Source organism: Chionomys nivalis, chromosome 5, assembly GCF_950005125.1.
Source record: "Chionomys nivalis chromosome 5, mChiNiv1.1, whole genome shotgun sequence".
NCBI lineage: Eukaryota > Metazoa > Chordata > Mammalia > Rodentia > Cricetidae > Chionomys > Chionomys nivalis.
In genome coordinates, this window is record NC_080090.1 from 10,203,446 (window position 1) to 10,221,659 (window position 18,214).

The 18,214-nt window shown below is 46.9% G+C and overlaps 1 protein-coding gene across 9 annotated transcripts in view; it reads right to left on the reverse strand.

Annotated features, from left to right (window-relative positions):
- The window catches only part of Rps6kc1 (ribosomal protein S6 kinase C1), a 190,815-nt gene that overhangs the window by 153,983 nt on the left and 18,618 nt on the right, over nt 1–18,214 (reverse strand). For all 9 annotated transcript variants that reach the window (XM_057770939.1, XM_057770940.1, XM_057770945.1 and 6 more), the window contains 3 exons: nt 16,657–16,777; nt 3,152–3,267; nt 1,596–1,689 (listed from right to left, as the gene is read on the reverse strand). In XM_057770939.1, the coding sequence (XP_057626922.1) occupies nt 1,596–1,689; nt 3,152–3,267; nt 16,657–16,777 (331 nt within the window). The remainder of the gene's footprint in view (nt 1–1,595; nt 1,690–3,151; nt 3,268–16,656; nt 16,778–18,214) is intronic.

Below are 18,214 nucleotides of genomic sequence, written 5' to 3' on the forward strand. Positions count from 1 at the left end.
TCTCTATGGTTTTGGAGCCTGTCCTGGAACTAGCTCTTGTAGACCAGGCTAGTCTCGAACTCACAGAGATCCGCCTGCCTCTGCCTCCCAAGTGCTGGGATTAAAGGCATGCGCCACCACCGCCCGGCTCCAGTTCCGTTTTACACAATCTGAAAGAGGACTCTTTGGTCCACTGTACTGCAGTAATCATAAAACGAAGAGAAAGTCCATATTTTTGCGTTTCCATCAGTACTGACCTTTTGAACTAAACTAGAATTCATCAATCATGCCTTTAATCCCAGCACTTGGGAGGCAGAGGCAGGTGAATCTCTGTGAGTTTGAGGACAGCCTGGTCTACAAGAGCTAGTTCCAGGACAGGCTCCAAAGCCACAGAGAAACCCTGTCTCAAAAAATCAAAAAATAAATAAATAAATAAAATGCAAACAACAACTATCATAATAATCACTTAGCATGTGAACTTCTCCAGAGGCTTGTATGCTCGCTCCTTGGTGGAACTCTGACCAAGTGGAACCACAGAGCTGGGACCCAGTAGGAGACAGCATGAGGACATCACCTTCAGAGGACATAGATGTAGTTCTCATGGGACCTGATGAACAAGACTGGCCCTCCTCAGTCTGGATTCCTATCTTGGCAAGTGTTGGGTTTTGAGGGTAAAATGTCCCCACAGGCTCACATGTTGGGTTTCAAGTGTGAAATGTCCCCCACGGGCTCACGTGTTCGAACTAGTTCCCTGTCAGTGGTGTCACTTTTGAAAGTTAGGGGTGTAGCTGGGAGAAGCGGGCTGATGGAGGGCTCTGCAGGTGTCTTTCAGCAGAAATGATCAGCCAGGCTTCGACTCCTCTGGAGGGAGAGGACGCCACCATCTACGCACCTTCAACATCCTTCAATATTTAAACACCACCCCCAAAAAAATCATTTCCAAACACAAGACTCCTCTGCTTCTGTCCTGGTCCATCACCAAAATCAGACAGGTCTCCAAACCACTCCCACCCAGGACAACGTCCATGTGAAATGGGGTCTGGGTAGTCTTTCTGCCTTCCCTGAATCCCCACAGGCAATGAAGAATTACTGTGGACACCACCGACTCTATACTCCCCTCACCCCTGTGACTCTCAAGTCAAAGCTAAAGCTAGAGAAGGGAAGCACCCATCGCCTTTGGGGCTTAATTCTTCCCGGGTGGCAGGCCTCATTTAAAGTTGGCCTTGCAATGGGCTAAGAGTCAGGTACAGCTGGGTAGACTCCGGCAGGCACTCACACTGCAAGGCCCACTGTCTGTGCATGAAATGTCTTCCTGAGGTCTGACTCCCTCGCTAAGAGTCAGGTACAGCTGGGTAAGCTCCGGCAGGCGCTCACACAGCAAGGCCCACTGTCTGTGCATGGAATGTCTTCCTGAGGTCTGATTCCCTCGCTGTGTCATCAGAGCAAAGCTGCCGGGCAAGTGTGAGACATCACCAAGCCTGCCCAGGACTGCTGTGTGGACATCGGCTAAAGGAAGGCCCTCCACCTCTCAGAGACAGCTGTTGTTCCAACGCAATGTGACCCACATCCTCTGCAAACCGAAGCCTCTGAGTCAACACAAGAGTAAAGTGTCTTACCTTCCGCACCACACTCAGGAAAGGTGTCAGGCAGGGAATCTGGGTGTTCGTCAACAGGACCAATTAGTGCAGAGCCGTCATTAATCACCCCACCCTGGAAGGGCAGAGTAGTCATGCATCCTTATCAACCAGAGCACAGAAAGATGGGCAATGAACAAAGAAGCACTCACAAGGCTGTGGTAGCTACCCATGGGTTTACCCTTTGCAGAGCGTCGGTCTTTACAGAGAGCACATCGGTCTTGCGCACATCGGTCTTGCTCCCCTGTAAAGATGCGGCCCAGCCACGCTGTGGGGGGGGGGGTGCTAAGGACATAGGGGCAAATGACTTCCACAGGCTCTCTGCAAATCTAAGCTCCTCTAAAGATAATCTGTTCCTTTTTTAATTCATATTTTCTAATAATACTACCATGCTTAATGTAACTATTTTTAGACAGGGTCTCACTGTCTAGCCCTTGCTGGCCTGAAACCCACTATGTAGACCAGGTTGGCCTAGAATCCAGAAGCCTGCCTGTGCTTCTTGAATGCTGGAATCAAAGATATGTACCTCCATACCCAACTATATTGTGAGAGCACATTGTTTAAAATCTGCCCCCGATTTTAAGAAAATGTACCAATACAAAAGAGAGAGAGAGAGAGAGAGAACCACAAAACCCAGCAGCTGGTCAACTCACAGTGTTCTTAGGGCCTGATCATCTAGCCAGTGTGGGGTTCATCAGAAAGTCACTTGATTTTATCAAATCACAAATGCTATATCTACAGCACCTCAGATGTCTGAGAAGATACTTGTATGGAAAGCTATCCATGCACACCATAAAGAAATTAAGGTTATCTTTAGTAAAGAAACTTACTTTTATTTTATGGGTAGATTTGTGTGCCTGAATGCATGTATGTGCGCCCAGGTGTGCGGCGCCTACAAGAGCCAGAGGATGTAAGATCCCCTGGAACTGGAGTTACAGGCAGCTATGCACACCTCATGTGAGTGCTAAGAGCCAAACCCAGGTCCTCTGCAGGAACAGCGAGAGCTCCTGACTGCTGAACAAGGCATGGCATTCCTGCCACCAAACCCAGCACTGGAGGATCACAGGAGCTACCGGGCTGTGGTGCGGAGCCCTAAGTTTACAAATTCAGGCCATGGAGCTATTGCTTCTCTGCTCACACCCAGACGGCAGTCACCACACTGGTACAGCAGGGACGCCGTGATGGGACTTTATGGACTGAGCATCTAATCACAGACAAGGAAGCAGTTGTGTCACTGAAATACTAACTCTTTGTGCTTTAACGTCCGGCTTGCTGTCTTTTGTGCCAACACTACAATCGATCCATCAAATGGCAGGGGAATGCAGATCTTCTCTCCTCCCACCTGACAGAAGACTAGGGATGCCCTCTGGGTCACAGGGTGACGGAGGAAGCCCCGCCGAAGATAACAGAGGCTGCGCTGGAACCTCTGCTTCCCAGTAAAGAACAGAACTCCAGAGCGAGGGAGCTTTCCCCCTGAATCTCCACACATCAAGGGCAAAAGCGTGTCACAGCACACACTTCCCAGAAAAACTACAAACCTTGAAGAAGTCCTCGAGCTGCTTGCTGTTGTACAAGGCGGGAATGTTGGCAGAGAACTGGAGCAAGTCTTCGGCACACTGGCGTCTCTCCTCAATAACAGTCTTGTCAAATCGCCCTACAAATCAATGAGAGTCAACACTTAGGACAGAACGATGGCTTGGTTTTGTGACCGCTTAGGCCCAGGGAGCGAAGCTACCACAAGCCAGGCTGCACATCTGCAGAGCTCAGCACACAATCATCAAAGTCACTCACGGCCTTACAATGTTTTTGATGAAATGGAGCCACACTGTCAACTGATAAGTAGGCTGTATCCAAACCCGGGTCCTGCCCACATAAGAAACTCACGATGTAAGAACATGGCAATCTGAAACTAAAGTTAAAAGAGGATTTTAAAGAATTCAAATGGCTTCCTCTAGTCATTTAATGCTGCAATCACTCATACAATTTTCCCTTTTTGACTCTTTTTTATTTACACAGGAGGCTGAAGAAAGGGAATTACGAGAACATCTATATTAGCAGTGGGGTCAAAAACCTCAGCTTGAAGCAGAAAGCTTTTATGCTAAATTCTATATGTGCTGCTGGTGACGGCTCATGAAGGCCTGCTCGTGAGAAAATAGGCGCCCAGAACAGGTGTGCTCCACTCCACAAGGAAGGCACAGTGGCTCAAACACAAGCTCTAACAACACGTACAATGTGAATGCGCATACAAGATTCTCCAGTGTGATAGCTCTGCACGGCTTTCCCACACGATCACCTGTTGCCATGTCGCGTGCCCTGCACAGGCTGCCTTACAATGCTTTAAAACTAACCAGCTCAAAAGGGCAGTGTCCTCGCAGCCTGAAACATTCTAAGTGGTTTTGCAAAACACTAACAAAATCCTGAGACAAAAGGCGCTCCTAGGTCCCAGGGCACTAAAATCCCCTCACTCGAGTCTCCTGCCTGTGCAAACTATCTACGTAATTTTTAAAAGTTATTGTACTGGGTGGAGAAGGAGGTAGGCCTGGCTCAAATACAAGCTCCTGTACTCCCCGCTTTAAGGTGTCCTGTGGAAAAAGTGAGTCACAGACCGTTAAATCTCCCGTGGCCACAGCAAGCCTGCGACAACACTACACAGATCATCATGGGGTCAAATCTTCACAAAGTTTCAGTGACCAGCACACAAAGATGCTAGCAAATCTGTGTTAGCTGTTGCTGATTAGCGAAGACAAAAAACCCTCTGTAAAATTTGTCTTAAGGTGGAACATTCTTATAGAAGACTCTAACAGGGTACATTGAAAGACAGACAGACCAAGCCATAACTCAGACTGTAGATTCAGCAATGCTATAGAACCTTCAAGAATGTCCTTTCCCTGCCCTCCAGAGCCCTGGACCTAGTAAGGCCAGTGGCAGTCAGCTGCAGGGTTCCTACCATCTGGAATTCTGGAATACTACAGAACCAGTCAGCAGTCACTATCCAAATAAAAAGTTTCCTAGGCTCTGACTGGCCTAGAACTCATTCAAAGACCAGGTTGGCTCTGCCCTAAAGAAGATATGCCTGCCTCTACCTCCAGAATGCTGAGACTAAAGGCCACCATGTCCAGCCTCTCACTCTCTCCCTTCTCAAAATGTCCCTGACTTCCCCTGACATGTGTCAGCCAAGACTGCATTGTTCCCTGTCGGCCTGGACTTGGGTCTGACCAACAGAACAGCAACATAAGATGCACGGTTGCTTGCCTGAAATCCACTGAACGGCAGCTGCAAACACCTTCTCCCTGCTTCTCGCCCAGGTCCCTTCCTGCTGCCAGGAAAGACGGTGATGTGGAAGGCAGAGGGGACAAAGCTGCAACTTCTGGGCACTGTGGCACTTCCATCCCAGACTGCAACCAGACTTCCAAACGCGTTTTAAAAACAAACAAAAACAAAAAACCTGGCCTTTTCTATCTTGTACGGAACTGTGCCACATGTAATCGTACCAAGGATGACCCACGGCACTAAATCTGTCACTTGTGCTTGGTTCATATGCAACAAATAAACCAGCTTCCCAAAGACAAGAACACTTCCCTATCCTACTGGCCTCCCCATCCATCATATCATCCAAAAATAAAACATCAGACATCCCAATAAGTACAAACATCTGAGATGAAATAATAAATAAAGTATTCAATATTGAGAAAAATTCCATAGTCAAACAGGTGAAATATCCATGATTCCTTCTAAGTAAGTATGGACCTACACTTGCAATTACAAGCCAAAATGTCTCTCTTAAAGAATACTGATTCGGCAGAGAATGGCTGAGTGGGTAAAGCGTTTGCTGTGTGTCTTAACTAGACTCCTATTGCTGTGATCAGTGCCATGACCAAGTAACTCGAGGAGGGAAGGTTTATTTGGCTTACAATTCCACATCACAGTCCTTCCTCAAAACAAGTCAAGGCAGGAGCCTGGAGGCAGGAGCAGATGCAGGGACGAGGGAGGATGCTTTCTGGCTTGTTCCTCACACTTTGCTCAGCGTGCTTTCTCTTACAGCTCAGGACCATCTACCCAGGGGTGGCACCACCCTCCAGAGGCTGGGCCCACCATAAACAACCACAGGCATTTTCTCAATGAAAGTTCCCACTTCCCAGATGGCTCTAACTTGTGTCAGGTTAACCAGGACACTGTGCAAGCATGAGAACTTGGTTCTGATCCCCATTGACCACAGCAAAGCCAAGCACGGCAGCATGAGGTTCAAATCCCACTCTGGGTAAGGGCTCAGGGCCCCCTGCGTGCCTGCTGGACAGCCAGTCTAGATGAATCAGCAAGCTCCAGGTTCAGTGAGAAACCCATCTCCAAAAGTAAGGTGGACTGTGATTGAAAAAGACATCAGCTGGGTGGTGATGGTACATACCCTTAATCCCAGCACTCAAGAGGCAGAGGCAGGAAGATCTCTGTAAGTTCAAGACCAACCTAGTCTACAGAGCTAGTTCTAGGACAGCTAGGGCTGTTACATAGAGAAACCCTGTCTCAAAAAAACAAACAAATATAGATAGACAGATAGTTAGACAGACAGACAGACAGACAGACAGAGAGATACCTGACATGGACTTCAGCCTTCACACACATACATGCATGCATACACATGAACACAGACACACAAACACAGTTAAGAGTAAATAATATTACTGCAAGCATCTATGGTTTTGGAATAGAAGCAGAAATAGTGCTGGGTTTTTTTTATGTTTTAACCACACAACCACTGCACACCATCTTCAAATACAGGAAGTACATGCTGAGAAGTCAACATAGGACTTATTAGTAAGTAAATGATGCCTTAAAGATCTCATCTTTCAAATACATATAAGGGTGGGAGGAGTGGTTAGAGAGACAGCTCCCTGGTTAGGAACACTTGTTGCTCTTGCAGAGGACCCAGGTTTGATTCCCAACCGCTTGCCACTGTCCATAACTACAATTCCAGGCCACTGCAGTCCCTTCTTCTGCCCTCCAGGACACCAGACACACATGTGATGTACACAGACTCACATCTCACACTCACACATATAAAATAATTTTTAGAAGGCGGGGTGTCTTTAACGCTAATGACTCAGCTCGCCCTCCCATCGAGCCAGAGGAAACTGCTGAAACAGCAGGGCAAATCTGCTCAAAGTTTGCCTTTGTTTTACTTCTGTTGACCTGGATGCATTTCTAGTCCACTAAATCTGGATAAAAGGATATAAAGTAAATGTTTTCAGAATACCACAAAAAATAAAAGCATATGTAAAAAAAGACTTGATTACATTGAGCCATCTCATCAGAGTCCATGAAAGTACATGCTCACTTCTTTGTTTCCAAAAGAGCTTGGAATATTTTTTTTTTAATTGTACTGTAGGCTGGGGAGATTTCTCAGTGAATAAAGTGCTTGTTGCACAAACATAAAGACCTAAACTCAAACCCCCAGCCCTGTATAAAGAACAAGGCACGGCAGCGCCCTTCTGCAGTCAGCAGAGGCAGAGACAGGAGGGTCCCTGGAGGCTCACTGACAGTCGTCTAGCCAATCAGTAGCTCCAGTAAAGCAAGAGGATGAGGGAGAGAGAGAAGATACCTGCGGTCCACCTCTGGCTCAATACACACATGTTCCGGCACACAAATCCGTGCATACATGAAAACATCACACATATAACAAAATATGCAGAATAGACACAAAGATACAAAAGAATATTATTATAATAACTACTGACCCTAACAGAGATAGCAAAATGTCTCCCTTCTTTTGAGATAGAGTCCACTACGCAGCCCTGGCTGGCCTAGAACTTGCTATGTAGCCCAGGCTGGCCTAAAACTCACAGAGATCCCCTACCTTTGCCTCCCAAGTGCTGGGGTTACAGGTGTGTGCCACCACACTCAGCTTTTTATGTAGCACCACTCAAGTGTGACCCTGGGGGCAAAGATGCTTACAACCCCTGCACATGGGTAGCCCCTAGAGTACTCTAGTTTCCCTGGAGATGCAGCCGCATGAAGAAGCAATGCAGTTGCTTCTCTCACAGCTGCTTCGGGGTTCTACTACAGTGCTGATGTTAGCTGCCCGTGAGCAGGACAGAAAGACTGCCAGCAAAGATATAGAATAGAAGCCAGTTTTTCCTAGGAATGTCCATCAGTCACAATACCACAAACCACATACACTTGGTACATTCCAATGTCCATCAGTCACAGTACCACAAACCATATACACTTGTTACATTCCAAGTAAGTTACTCTCCACCAAAAAACCATCAGTAACATGTTCCTTACTAACCACCAAGCCGGGCGGCCCAGGAAAGGAGCCACTGTCTATCACTTACAAGTACCCTTTGGGATTTTGTTTTTCCAATTTTTTTTAAACGGGATCTACTTATAGCCTATACCAGCCTAGAACTCACGGCAATCCTCCTGCCTCACCCTCCTGAGTGTTGAAATTATAGGTGTGTGCAAACAAACCCATTTTATTTTCTTTACTATAACTTAGAACAACTCAAAGAGCCATTTACAATTGTTTATTTATTTTTAATTTTATTTACTTTAGGTGTATGCACACACACCAGAAGAGGCACCAGATCTCAGCTCTTAACTGCTGAGCCATCTCTCCAGACCCTACAAGTTTTGAAAATATAATGCTGAACCAGGCACAGAAGCCCACTCCTTACTCAGTGGAATAAGCACTCAGGGGTTGGACAGGAAAGCTGCCAAAAGGGTGAAGTCAGTCTGGGCTCTGGGCTACAAAGTGAGTTCTATGCTAGACTAAGCCAGAGAGAGAGAGAATGAGAATTAATTAACCACAAAATACAAAAGGCCAATACCAGTGGTCCACATGAGTCCTGGCAACCTGAAACTGGCCCTCATCCAGTGTGAACCAGGAAAAGCTTGATGCTAATGCAGCAAAACTTCCTTCTCAGTTCAGACAGAGCAAGCATGGCGGGAGACTGCAGAGATAACAGCTGGGTCCCTGACTCCCAGCACCTGGGCAGAGCCTGCTGACTGCGCCTGGCACTGGGACTGGGTCGGCTAAGTCTGGGCTTCTATCAAGAGCTTTGAGAAAAGCCCAAGAAAGGAAAGTTTGTCCTGAATAGCATGCCGTAAGGAATGGGAGGGTCTCAGATTCTACAGAATCTTCCTAACTCTGAGTCTGTCATTCTCAATAAATCTTCCGGTGAAGCAGGAAGCATGCGGCCAAGCTCAGGCTGTGACCTGCAAGGAGGTGGGTGGCACTCAGGGTCACCAGGATCATTTTTCCTTTTTCTTTGGTTTTGCGGTGCTTGAGTTGGAACCCAGGGCCTCCCACACAGTAGGTAAGTGCTACCCTGAGCTACATACCAGTCTAGGTTTGTCATTTTTGTGGCTTGAACAATAAACATGTTTTAGGCTGTATCCCAGGATTCAGAAGGCTGAGGCAAGAGGAATGTGAGTTCAAGGCTAGCCTGGGCCACACAGTGAGCTGCAGGATAGCCTAGCCCATAGCATAAGCTCTTGTCTCAAAAATAAATAAGTAAATACATACTAAAATCACATGACAGGGAAGAGGTATAGCTCAGGCAAAGCTACTGAGTCATAACTATGGGTCAAAAAGGACACATGAAGGACAGAGGAGGAAGTGTGCACAGGGGTGGCCCACTTCACAAGACCGCACCAAAGTCCCTTTCATGGTATGCTATTGCACTGTGGCCATCAGGGAAATACAGGAAGTCCCATTGAAATATGACACGAGCCGGGCGGTGGTGGCGCGCGCCTTTAACCCCAGCACTCGGTAGGCAGAGGCCCTGTGAGTTCGAGGTCAACCTGGTCTACAGACTGAGTTCCAGGACAAGCTCCAAAGCTACAGAGAAACCCTGTCTAAAAAAAACAAAACAAAAATTACAAAAAAGACACTATTTGTAAGTTATTATGAAGTAATGGTGGGGAGGAAGCTGTGCACAGAGACACAGGAAGGGCTAAGAGGGCTAAGAATGAGCAGCCCTGGAAATGGCACACAAGTGCCCACTGCCCCATCTTGTAGGTTCCCTTCTCTAAAGCTGCAATTTCTGTAAATTAAAAAAAATGGAAAAAAGATAAAAGGAGCATTACTTGATATCACTGAACATAATGTGCATTTGAAAATATTAGTAAAATATTTACAAAAAGTTTCAGTTAAATAGAAAGTGCTGATTGGTTGTCCTTGAAACCAGGAAGAGAGAGAGCAGCTCATCCCACAGGAAACAGACTGGAAGTCTAAAAGTCTCCACAGAAACGGAGTGCAGTGTCAGAGGAGACACAGGAGGGCAGGGAACCCAGCAACAGGTAACAGCTAATGTCAGGACACGCTGAACACACTACAGAAACCCAGTGAGAAGCTCTACTGAGCAGTAATTCTCTGAGACCACACTGCAAAGCCAGACGGGGTTGTAAAAGCCTATAGTCCCTAGCACTGGGGAGGTGGAGGCAGAAGATCAAGTATTCAAGGACATCCTCAGCTACAGAGCAAATTTAAACCCATCCTGAACTGCCTGGGCTCCTGCAACTGCATGGGTAATAGGTACCGGACAGTAGTGTGGCTGATGCTATCTGACCACCCTGGAGCATTCTCTTCTCTGTGGCCCCGGCACAGAAGATGCATCCCTGACATTCTGCAGATTTAGTGCTAGTCCTTCCTGCTGAGTCTACCCACTCAAAAAGACAGAGAGCTAGCCGGCAGTCCTCTCCATACAGCCACAGCTGTGGCCTGCAGGGCTCACTAGAGTTAGCAACTGTTACAAATGAGCTGCACCGTTTACTGAAAGAGACAATTAAGATTAATAAGGAGGTGTGGAGATAGACAAAGATAATCCATTAGCAAAAGGCACTAAACTGAGCGCATCCGCTGAGAAGCCACGCTGACACAGTGACAACTGCATGACTTAAAAAGTCAAACTGTGTCTTCAACATCAAAGTCTAAGGGCTGGAGAGCTGGCTCAGTGGTTAAAAGCACATACAGCCCTCGCAGAGGAACAGAGTTCCATTTCCAAAACCCATATTGGGTGCCTCACAACTTCCTGTAACTTGAGCTCCAGGGACCTTAGGCACAGCACTCACATGCACAGACCCAGACAGAGACACATGCACATACACATAACTTAAAATAAGTCTGAAAGTGCTTTAAAAATTCGCAATATGGAAAATACAAGGTGAGGATACTAACAGCCCTCCTGACTCTCAGAAGCTGTCAACATAGGCAGGCGCTCTTCACACGGGGCGGGAGGGTCTGCTCACCAAACACAGCGTTGTTCAATATTTGCTTTAACCCAAAAATGCAGCTCAGGCAGGCCATGGTGCTGCACACCTTTAATCCCAGCACTCGGAAGGCAGAAGCAGAAAGATCTGTCAGTCTGAGACCAGCCTAATCAACATAGCAAATTTCAAGCCAGCAAGAGCCACACGATGACACCTTGCCTCAAAATCAATTAACTTTAGATGAGAGAAAAGTGAATACATAATCTATGTATATGCACATACATGCATATCTCACGCACCCTTCTAATTCCAGCACATTTCCTACAGCTTCAGGCTGGGCACATCCATGACGTGTGGTGGTGTGAATGGGAATGGCTCCCATAGCTTCAGACTGGGCACACCCACGACATGTGTGGTGGTGTGAATGAGAATGGCCCCCATAGGCTCATGGATTTGAAGGCTTGGTCACCAGGGAGTGGCACTATTTGAAAGAATTAGGAGGTGTGGCCTTTAAATTAAAGGAAGTGTGTCACTGGGGGTAAGCTTTGACGTTTCAAAAGCTCATGCAAAACCCAGGGTCTCTCTTTCTGCTGCCTGTGATCTGCTTCTCCAGCACCATGTCTGCCTGTGATCTGCAGTGCTTCCTACCAAGATGATAATGGTCTAAATCTCTGAAAATGGAAGTCAGTCCAATTAAATGCTTTTATTTATTTTTTTACAAGAGTTGCTGTGGTCAATGGTGTCTCTTCACATCCATAGAACACTGACTAAGACAATACACACAATACTCATTCTCCAAGTGTGGTCCAAGGCATCCTGAAGGCCAGTCAACATGGTTAATCATTTCTATGATGACACCATAGCATTAGCGGCATCTTTCTGTGCTGACAGTTGCACTAATGGTCTACACACAATGGTAGCAAAACTGTGGCCCCCTCAGCAGGACACCAGACAACAGCACCAAACCTACTAATAATTATTTTGCTACTTTCTACCAATTTCTCATAAAAACTGTCATGGCAGTTTCACTGAGGAAATACCATCAACGAAACAGTAACAATTATTAAACTTATTGAATCCTGACCCTTAGGCATCATCTAACTAAACCAGGAACTATCTTTAAGATCTGCAAAACATGGGCATGACAATATTACTTTTCTTAAGATTTGTTTTTCCTTGCAACTGTTTGCATGTAAGTCTGAGCACCTCATGAGTGCCCAGTGGCCTCGGAAGTCAAGAAGGGGATCAGAACTGAACTGAAGTGACAGATAGCAGCTAGCTGCCTTGTGGGTGCTGAGAACCAAACCAGGATTCTATGAAAGAGCAGCCTGTATTCTTGACTGCTGAGCCATCTCCCCAGGCCTAGCAAAGTACTTTTAAATGGGCAAAGGGCATTGCAAAGTCAAAAACAACCGAGAACTGTAACTGAGCACTCTAAACTTCAAATTCTACGGTGCAGTTAGCCTGCAAGGGTTAATCACTAGCAGAGTTCTGGTCTACCAAAGAGCGTGTCCACTTAAATAGCCCTTCCTTTCAACAGCGCATCTGTGACTGGGTTTCCTCAAGGACCTTGAGCACAGACAGCACATCTAGTCACAGAACTTCAGTCTGGCTCAAATCCAGCTGTCTTCTTTTTCCTTTTGCTCCCTTTTCTTTTCTTTCTTTTTTTATTGCTACTATGGTAAATAGTAATAGCTATAATCAACATCAACAACAGTCATTTCTGGCCTTCAATAATCTTTAAGAAGACAAAGAGAATTTCTGGGACCCATGCGTGTGCACTTCCCATGCAGACGGGGAAATGAGTTAACATGAAAATTCACTGAAGAAATGGCTAGGAAAAAGCATGCTTCCACTCTGGCGAGCGCAGCAATTTACCCCCTCCTGTGGCTATCCAGTTCCTCTACCGGCAGACCCCGATCCCACTCTCGGGGACATCACCATTTACAAAGAGCAGAGGGTGGGGGGCGGCTCTGGTTCTAGAAGAAGTTCTGGGGTGGCTTTAGAGGAGGACAGTTAAGGGTCCTCCCTCTGCTGACTTCACTCTTTGTTTTTTCCTTGTTTCTGAGACAAGCCTTGACTTGTAGCTCAGGGTGACTTTACACACATGATCCTCCTGCCTCAGCATCCTGGGTGCTGGGTTATAGATGTGCACCACCACATCCAGCCTGGTGGCTTCATAAACTTATTTGCACCTTCAGCTACACTCAGGAGTGGGCCAGAGGTGTATCGTCTTGCGTTTCCCATGCAGGACAAAGCAACATGACAGAGAGGCTGCCACTCACTTCCTCCACAGCAGGACACTGAGCTTCTTCAAGGACAGAGCTTGTTTGGGTACTCATTCCCAATGCCTATTTTGTTTTGTTTTTTTAATGTTTCTCGAATTAAAGGTGCCACACCATTTTCAGAGGAGCTACCACTGGAATAAAATTCATCCAAGAAGACACTAACGGATCTGGGGCACCTGCCCATGCTTATGGACACAGTGACAGCACAAGAGTGACCACAAAGTAGCAGCAGCAGCAAAGAGCAACCCACATTGTAAACAGAAAGGAGTCAAAGAAACAAACCAACTACGAATGTTGGAGCTGGGCCCCAAGGCCAGCAAACAGCAAAAAGGGAACAGCGAACAGCTTAAGGACTAAAGCCCCGCGCTCCAGAGAGGCCTGGCTCAGGGCAGGGCTTCCTCTCCAGGTGCGGCCCTCATCTGTTGCTTCTCTCATTGCTGTCATGAAACACCTAAAGGAAGCAATCCAAGGGCAGGTTTATCTGGCTCATGGTTTGAAGAGACACAATCCATCATGGCAGAGACGGTGTGGTGGTGAGAGTCTCGTCATCCAGGAAGGATCTAGAAGCAGAGAAAGGGCAGGAAGCAGGGAAGGGCTCTAAACCTCAAGGCCCACCCTACAAAGACCCACGTCCTCCGTCCAGGCCCCATCTCCAAGGGCTCCACAGTACAGCATCATCAATTGATGAATAAATGTTGAGTCCCTGGAACAGGGTTCACATTGAAACAACAACAGCACCCAAGGGGCTTTGTGACTTATTCAGACAGAGCAATGCCCAAGCTTTCAGCCTCCTAAGTATTTGCTAACTAACACTGGCAACAAGCTTTAGCCCCCACCTCATTCTCAGGTGAATGCCACTGATACCGCTGGACCACACAGGGTCTCGGCATCTCCACCCAATCTCCAGCTGGAAAGCGTGCAAATGTCTCGAGGAAGTGTGAAGATGGTGATGGGCAGTCCTACAACAGCCTGAAGAAATTCACCTGTGGAATTCTGCACAGAGCAGGGGCCATAAACAACAGCCATTCCGAATGTTCCCCAGGACAGGAAGAGCACCGGAAAGGTTCAACCATGTCACTTCCATCGATTGCCTCTTCAGGGACACATTTGTGCCTTTGGTTGGCAGCAACCCCACTCCAGGCAACAAAATCCATTAAGTAGTTCTTACTACATGACAAACTACAGTGGCAGGCAGTTCCCATCTCAGGGGACTCTGAGGGTCAGGACCTGTAGGCAGGTGCAGCTGGGTGGCTCTAGCGCAGGGTCCCACCCTGTCAACCAGGGCTGCAGTAACTGCAAGGTTAAACTCTCAGTGGAGAATTTGTTCCACGTTCATCCACAGTCTGGGTCCATTTCATACCTAGGGCCTGATGGCTGGAGGTCCCATTGCTCATATGTGGGCCTCATTAGAGGTTCCCAGTGTCTTTATCAGAGAGTTGGTATCTCTCAGAGCAAGGGAAGAGAATGGGGATGGGGGATGAAGGGAGGAGAAAGAGAAAGTTAGGAAAAAGGAGGGGAGCAGAAAAAACAGAGAGAGAGGAAGATAGAAAGAGGAAAGTAGGGAGAAACAGAAAAAATAGGAAGGGGGAAAGAGGGGAAGGAGAACGAGAGAAAAAGGAGGAGGAAGAGGGGAGAAGCAGGAGAGAGGGAAGTAAAACAGCATCAGGGAGAAGCCACAGACCTCTATCGCCAAATCTCCGAAACAAGAAACACCTCTGCTACAGGTCACAATTACCAACCGTGACACAGTATCAGCCAGGCTGACGTAAGCACAATGTTGATTGGATGTAAGCTGTCCCCATAGGCTATATATGTGATACTGCTCTCCAGCTGGGAGAACTTCCTGGGTGGCTGTGGAACCTTTAAGAAGTGGGGCCTAGTAGGCAGACATGGGTCACTGGAGACAAGCCTTGAGGGTCATGGCTGAGGTTCCTTACAGTCCTCCCTCTATACTTCCTCATCAGTGCTGTGTGAGATATCACCACTGTAAGCTCCTGCTAACACGGACCCACTGCAGACACCATGATGAACTGTGTCCCCTGAACTATGAGCTAAAACAAATTCTTCCCCATAAGCTGTTTCATCATGTGTCTACCACAGAAAATTGAAACTGGGGTGGAGCTGTGTTCTGTGTGACTTACAGGCCAAGACAACTGGGGTGGAGCTGTGTTCTGTGTGACTTACAGGCCAAGACAACTGGGGTGGAGCTATGTTCTGTGTGACTTACAGGCCAAGACAACTGGGGTGGAGCTGTGTTCTGTGACTTACAGGCCAAGACAACTGGGGGATATGGAGTTGTGAACCAGAGGAGCCTAAAAACCTAGTGATTGCTACAGCCGGGCTCAGAAGACCAGAACGCTCAGAAAAACGCAAGCACGGAAGGCCAGGTCAGGAGGCACAGAGGGAAGAGAAAGAACTCTACCAGGGATTTGCCTGGAAGCCATTTGTTTCCTACTCTGGCAAAGACCCAGGCTGCTTCTGCCTATGTCCTGAAAACCAAATGAAGCAAAATCAAAAACTAATAATGCATTTGGTGGAGCTCTCAAGGCAACCCGGCAGCCAGGCTGTGGCGTGATCTCTTTGACTGCAGTTAGCCATGTTTATGTGGAAAAGGGTGGAGAAAGAGGTGAAAACGATGCACTTACGGCTGCAAGCAGGGCTGACATGGTAAAATAACTGCAAGTCAAGACACTCTACAACTACAGAGACTTTACTCTGGGGCTGGGACATGGGAAAGGCACTCAGAAGGCAGGAGTCAGCCCAGGGTACTGGCTGGTTTTGTGTGTCAACTTGACACATGCTAGAATCATCAGAAGGAGCCTCAGCCAAGGAAATGCCTCCTTGAGATCCAGCTGTAAGGCATTTTCTCATTTAGTGATCAACGTGGGAGGGCCCAGACCTTGGTGGGAGGTGCCATCCCTGGGCTGTTGGTCCTGGGTTCCATAAGAAGGTGGGCTGAGCAAGTAAGTCATCGGAAGCAAGCCATTAAGTAGCTCCACTCCATGGCCTCTGCATAATTTCCCGCCTCCTAGTTCCTGCCCTGTTTGAGTTCCTGTCCTGACTCCTTCAGTGGTGAACAGCGAGGCTGAAGTGTAAGCATCGTAAACCCCTTCCTCCCCAGCTTGCTCTTTGCTCGAGGTGTTTCATCACAGCAATGGGAACCCTAACTAAGACACCATCCAGGGCCACACGTGTGAATGATACATCTTTTCTTAGCTTCCCAGTGTCTCTGCCTGGCCAGAGATACAGCTACCCCATGTCTGAGAAGAGGAACTGTATGTTATATGGACTATACTAGGGCATGTGAGAAGAGCGTCAAGGGCTTGCTGAACTGGATGAATCACCACCGTGGGTGAGAGGGCTCGGCACAGACCACCATTAGCTAATCATCGCATTTAATCACAGTTTTAGCTGAGCTGTACATCAGCAGCAGAAAACTTGTCGAGCAAGTATGAGGCTCTAGATCCAACTCCCAGTCCGATGGGTGGGGGTGAGGGTGGAGGACATGAGTGGACGGGGCAGCGGTCACAAAGGAGAAGAGCACTTACCAAACACTATCCCTTTAGCAAATGGAGGGAACAGCTCTGAGTGTCGGAATAAGTTTCTGTGAATTTGCCATAATTCTTTGTGCAGTTTCTTAAAGTCACTGTATCTCTTCCATACAATTATCTGAAAAGAAAACAAATTAAATGCATATTTCAAAGCATAAGCATTCTGTCTCTGGGCCACAAATATTTCCTTTAAATATTCGAAATCACTGTGCATAGCAAACATGCACAAGGCAGCCCACAGGGTTAAGGTCTGAGGTGAACTAGCATCTGCTTAAACCTAAAGCCATGTTTCTTCCCAATATCATTAACTTCAGGTTCCTAAGTCCTGTTTCCTAAAAACCCTTTAATTCATTCTAGAAAAGTATTCAACCTGGTACAAAAATGGTCCATGCTATATAAAATATATTCTCTCCAAAAACTAGTTACTCTTGGCCTGGGAATGAAGTAGATAGCAAACACTATCTCAAATACCATGTTTACAAGGCAGGAAACGACTTAGGTGGTTTATGTCTTAATCCTTTTTCTCAGATTTACTCATTTATTTTATGTGCAGGCATCTGAGCCTGCATGGGTTAAAGTGTGCTGCATGCATGCAGGAGACCTCAGAGGCCAGAAGTGGACTGGAGTCCTTGGAACTGGAGTTACAGGTGCCTGTGAGACATGTAGGTGCTGGGAACTAACCAGGTCCTCAACAGGAGCAGGAAATCCTTTTAACCTCCAAGTCATCTCCAGCCCCAACTTAGGAAAATTTTAAACAAAAAGGACATAACACTTGTTCCCTTCCCCCACCCCCCCCAAAAAAAAAAAATAAATAACTGTGAAGGGGAAAGGCCTGTGAGGGAAGAAAAGGTGCGTAGATGCGTTCTCACATTCTGTAATTCTTCATGAATCTTAAACAAAATCAACATTAACCATAACATAATTAAAACTCACAGATCACAAAATAAAGTAACAGTCCTCTAGATTAGACAGCATGGAGAAGCAATTTGCTGTCATTAGCATAAAGTATTTGGCTCTACTTATATTAAATTAGAAAAACACACTTTATAAGAAGGAAATATTGGATGCACAGCCTTGATTGTCACTGTCAGCTCTGAGCCCCACAAAGTAAAGAAAACCTAAGTTGTAAATCCCTTCCCTCCCAAAGAGTTGAAGTCTGTGTTCTCTCGTGTATATGCAGAACAGAGACGACAATGGCCATACTCTAGGCCACAAAAGCCATTAGACCAGATTTTCAAGTCTTGCCAAATTTTGTCCTATTATATGAAGTTAGCCTTGAAGAAGGTGTTTTGCCTTGGTGGCTCTATAGACCACAACATGAATCAGACAAGTGGCTTCTGCCCCATGCTTCACTTTTACTCATTTACCCCACAAAAGCGGTCCCCGAAACCAGCATCCCTACCCTGTGCTGAGCACCATATTGTCCCAGAGTATGAGATGGGAAGCCAGGTCCCACCTCCAGGGTTCACAAACAAGCCAAGAACAAGCCAGCCTGGATGACTTCACAAAGGGCTTGTCGGATGCTGAGAAGCTGCACGAAAGTGGTATAGAAGGG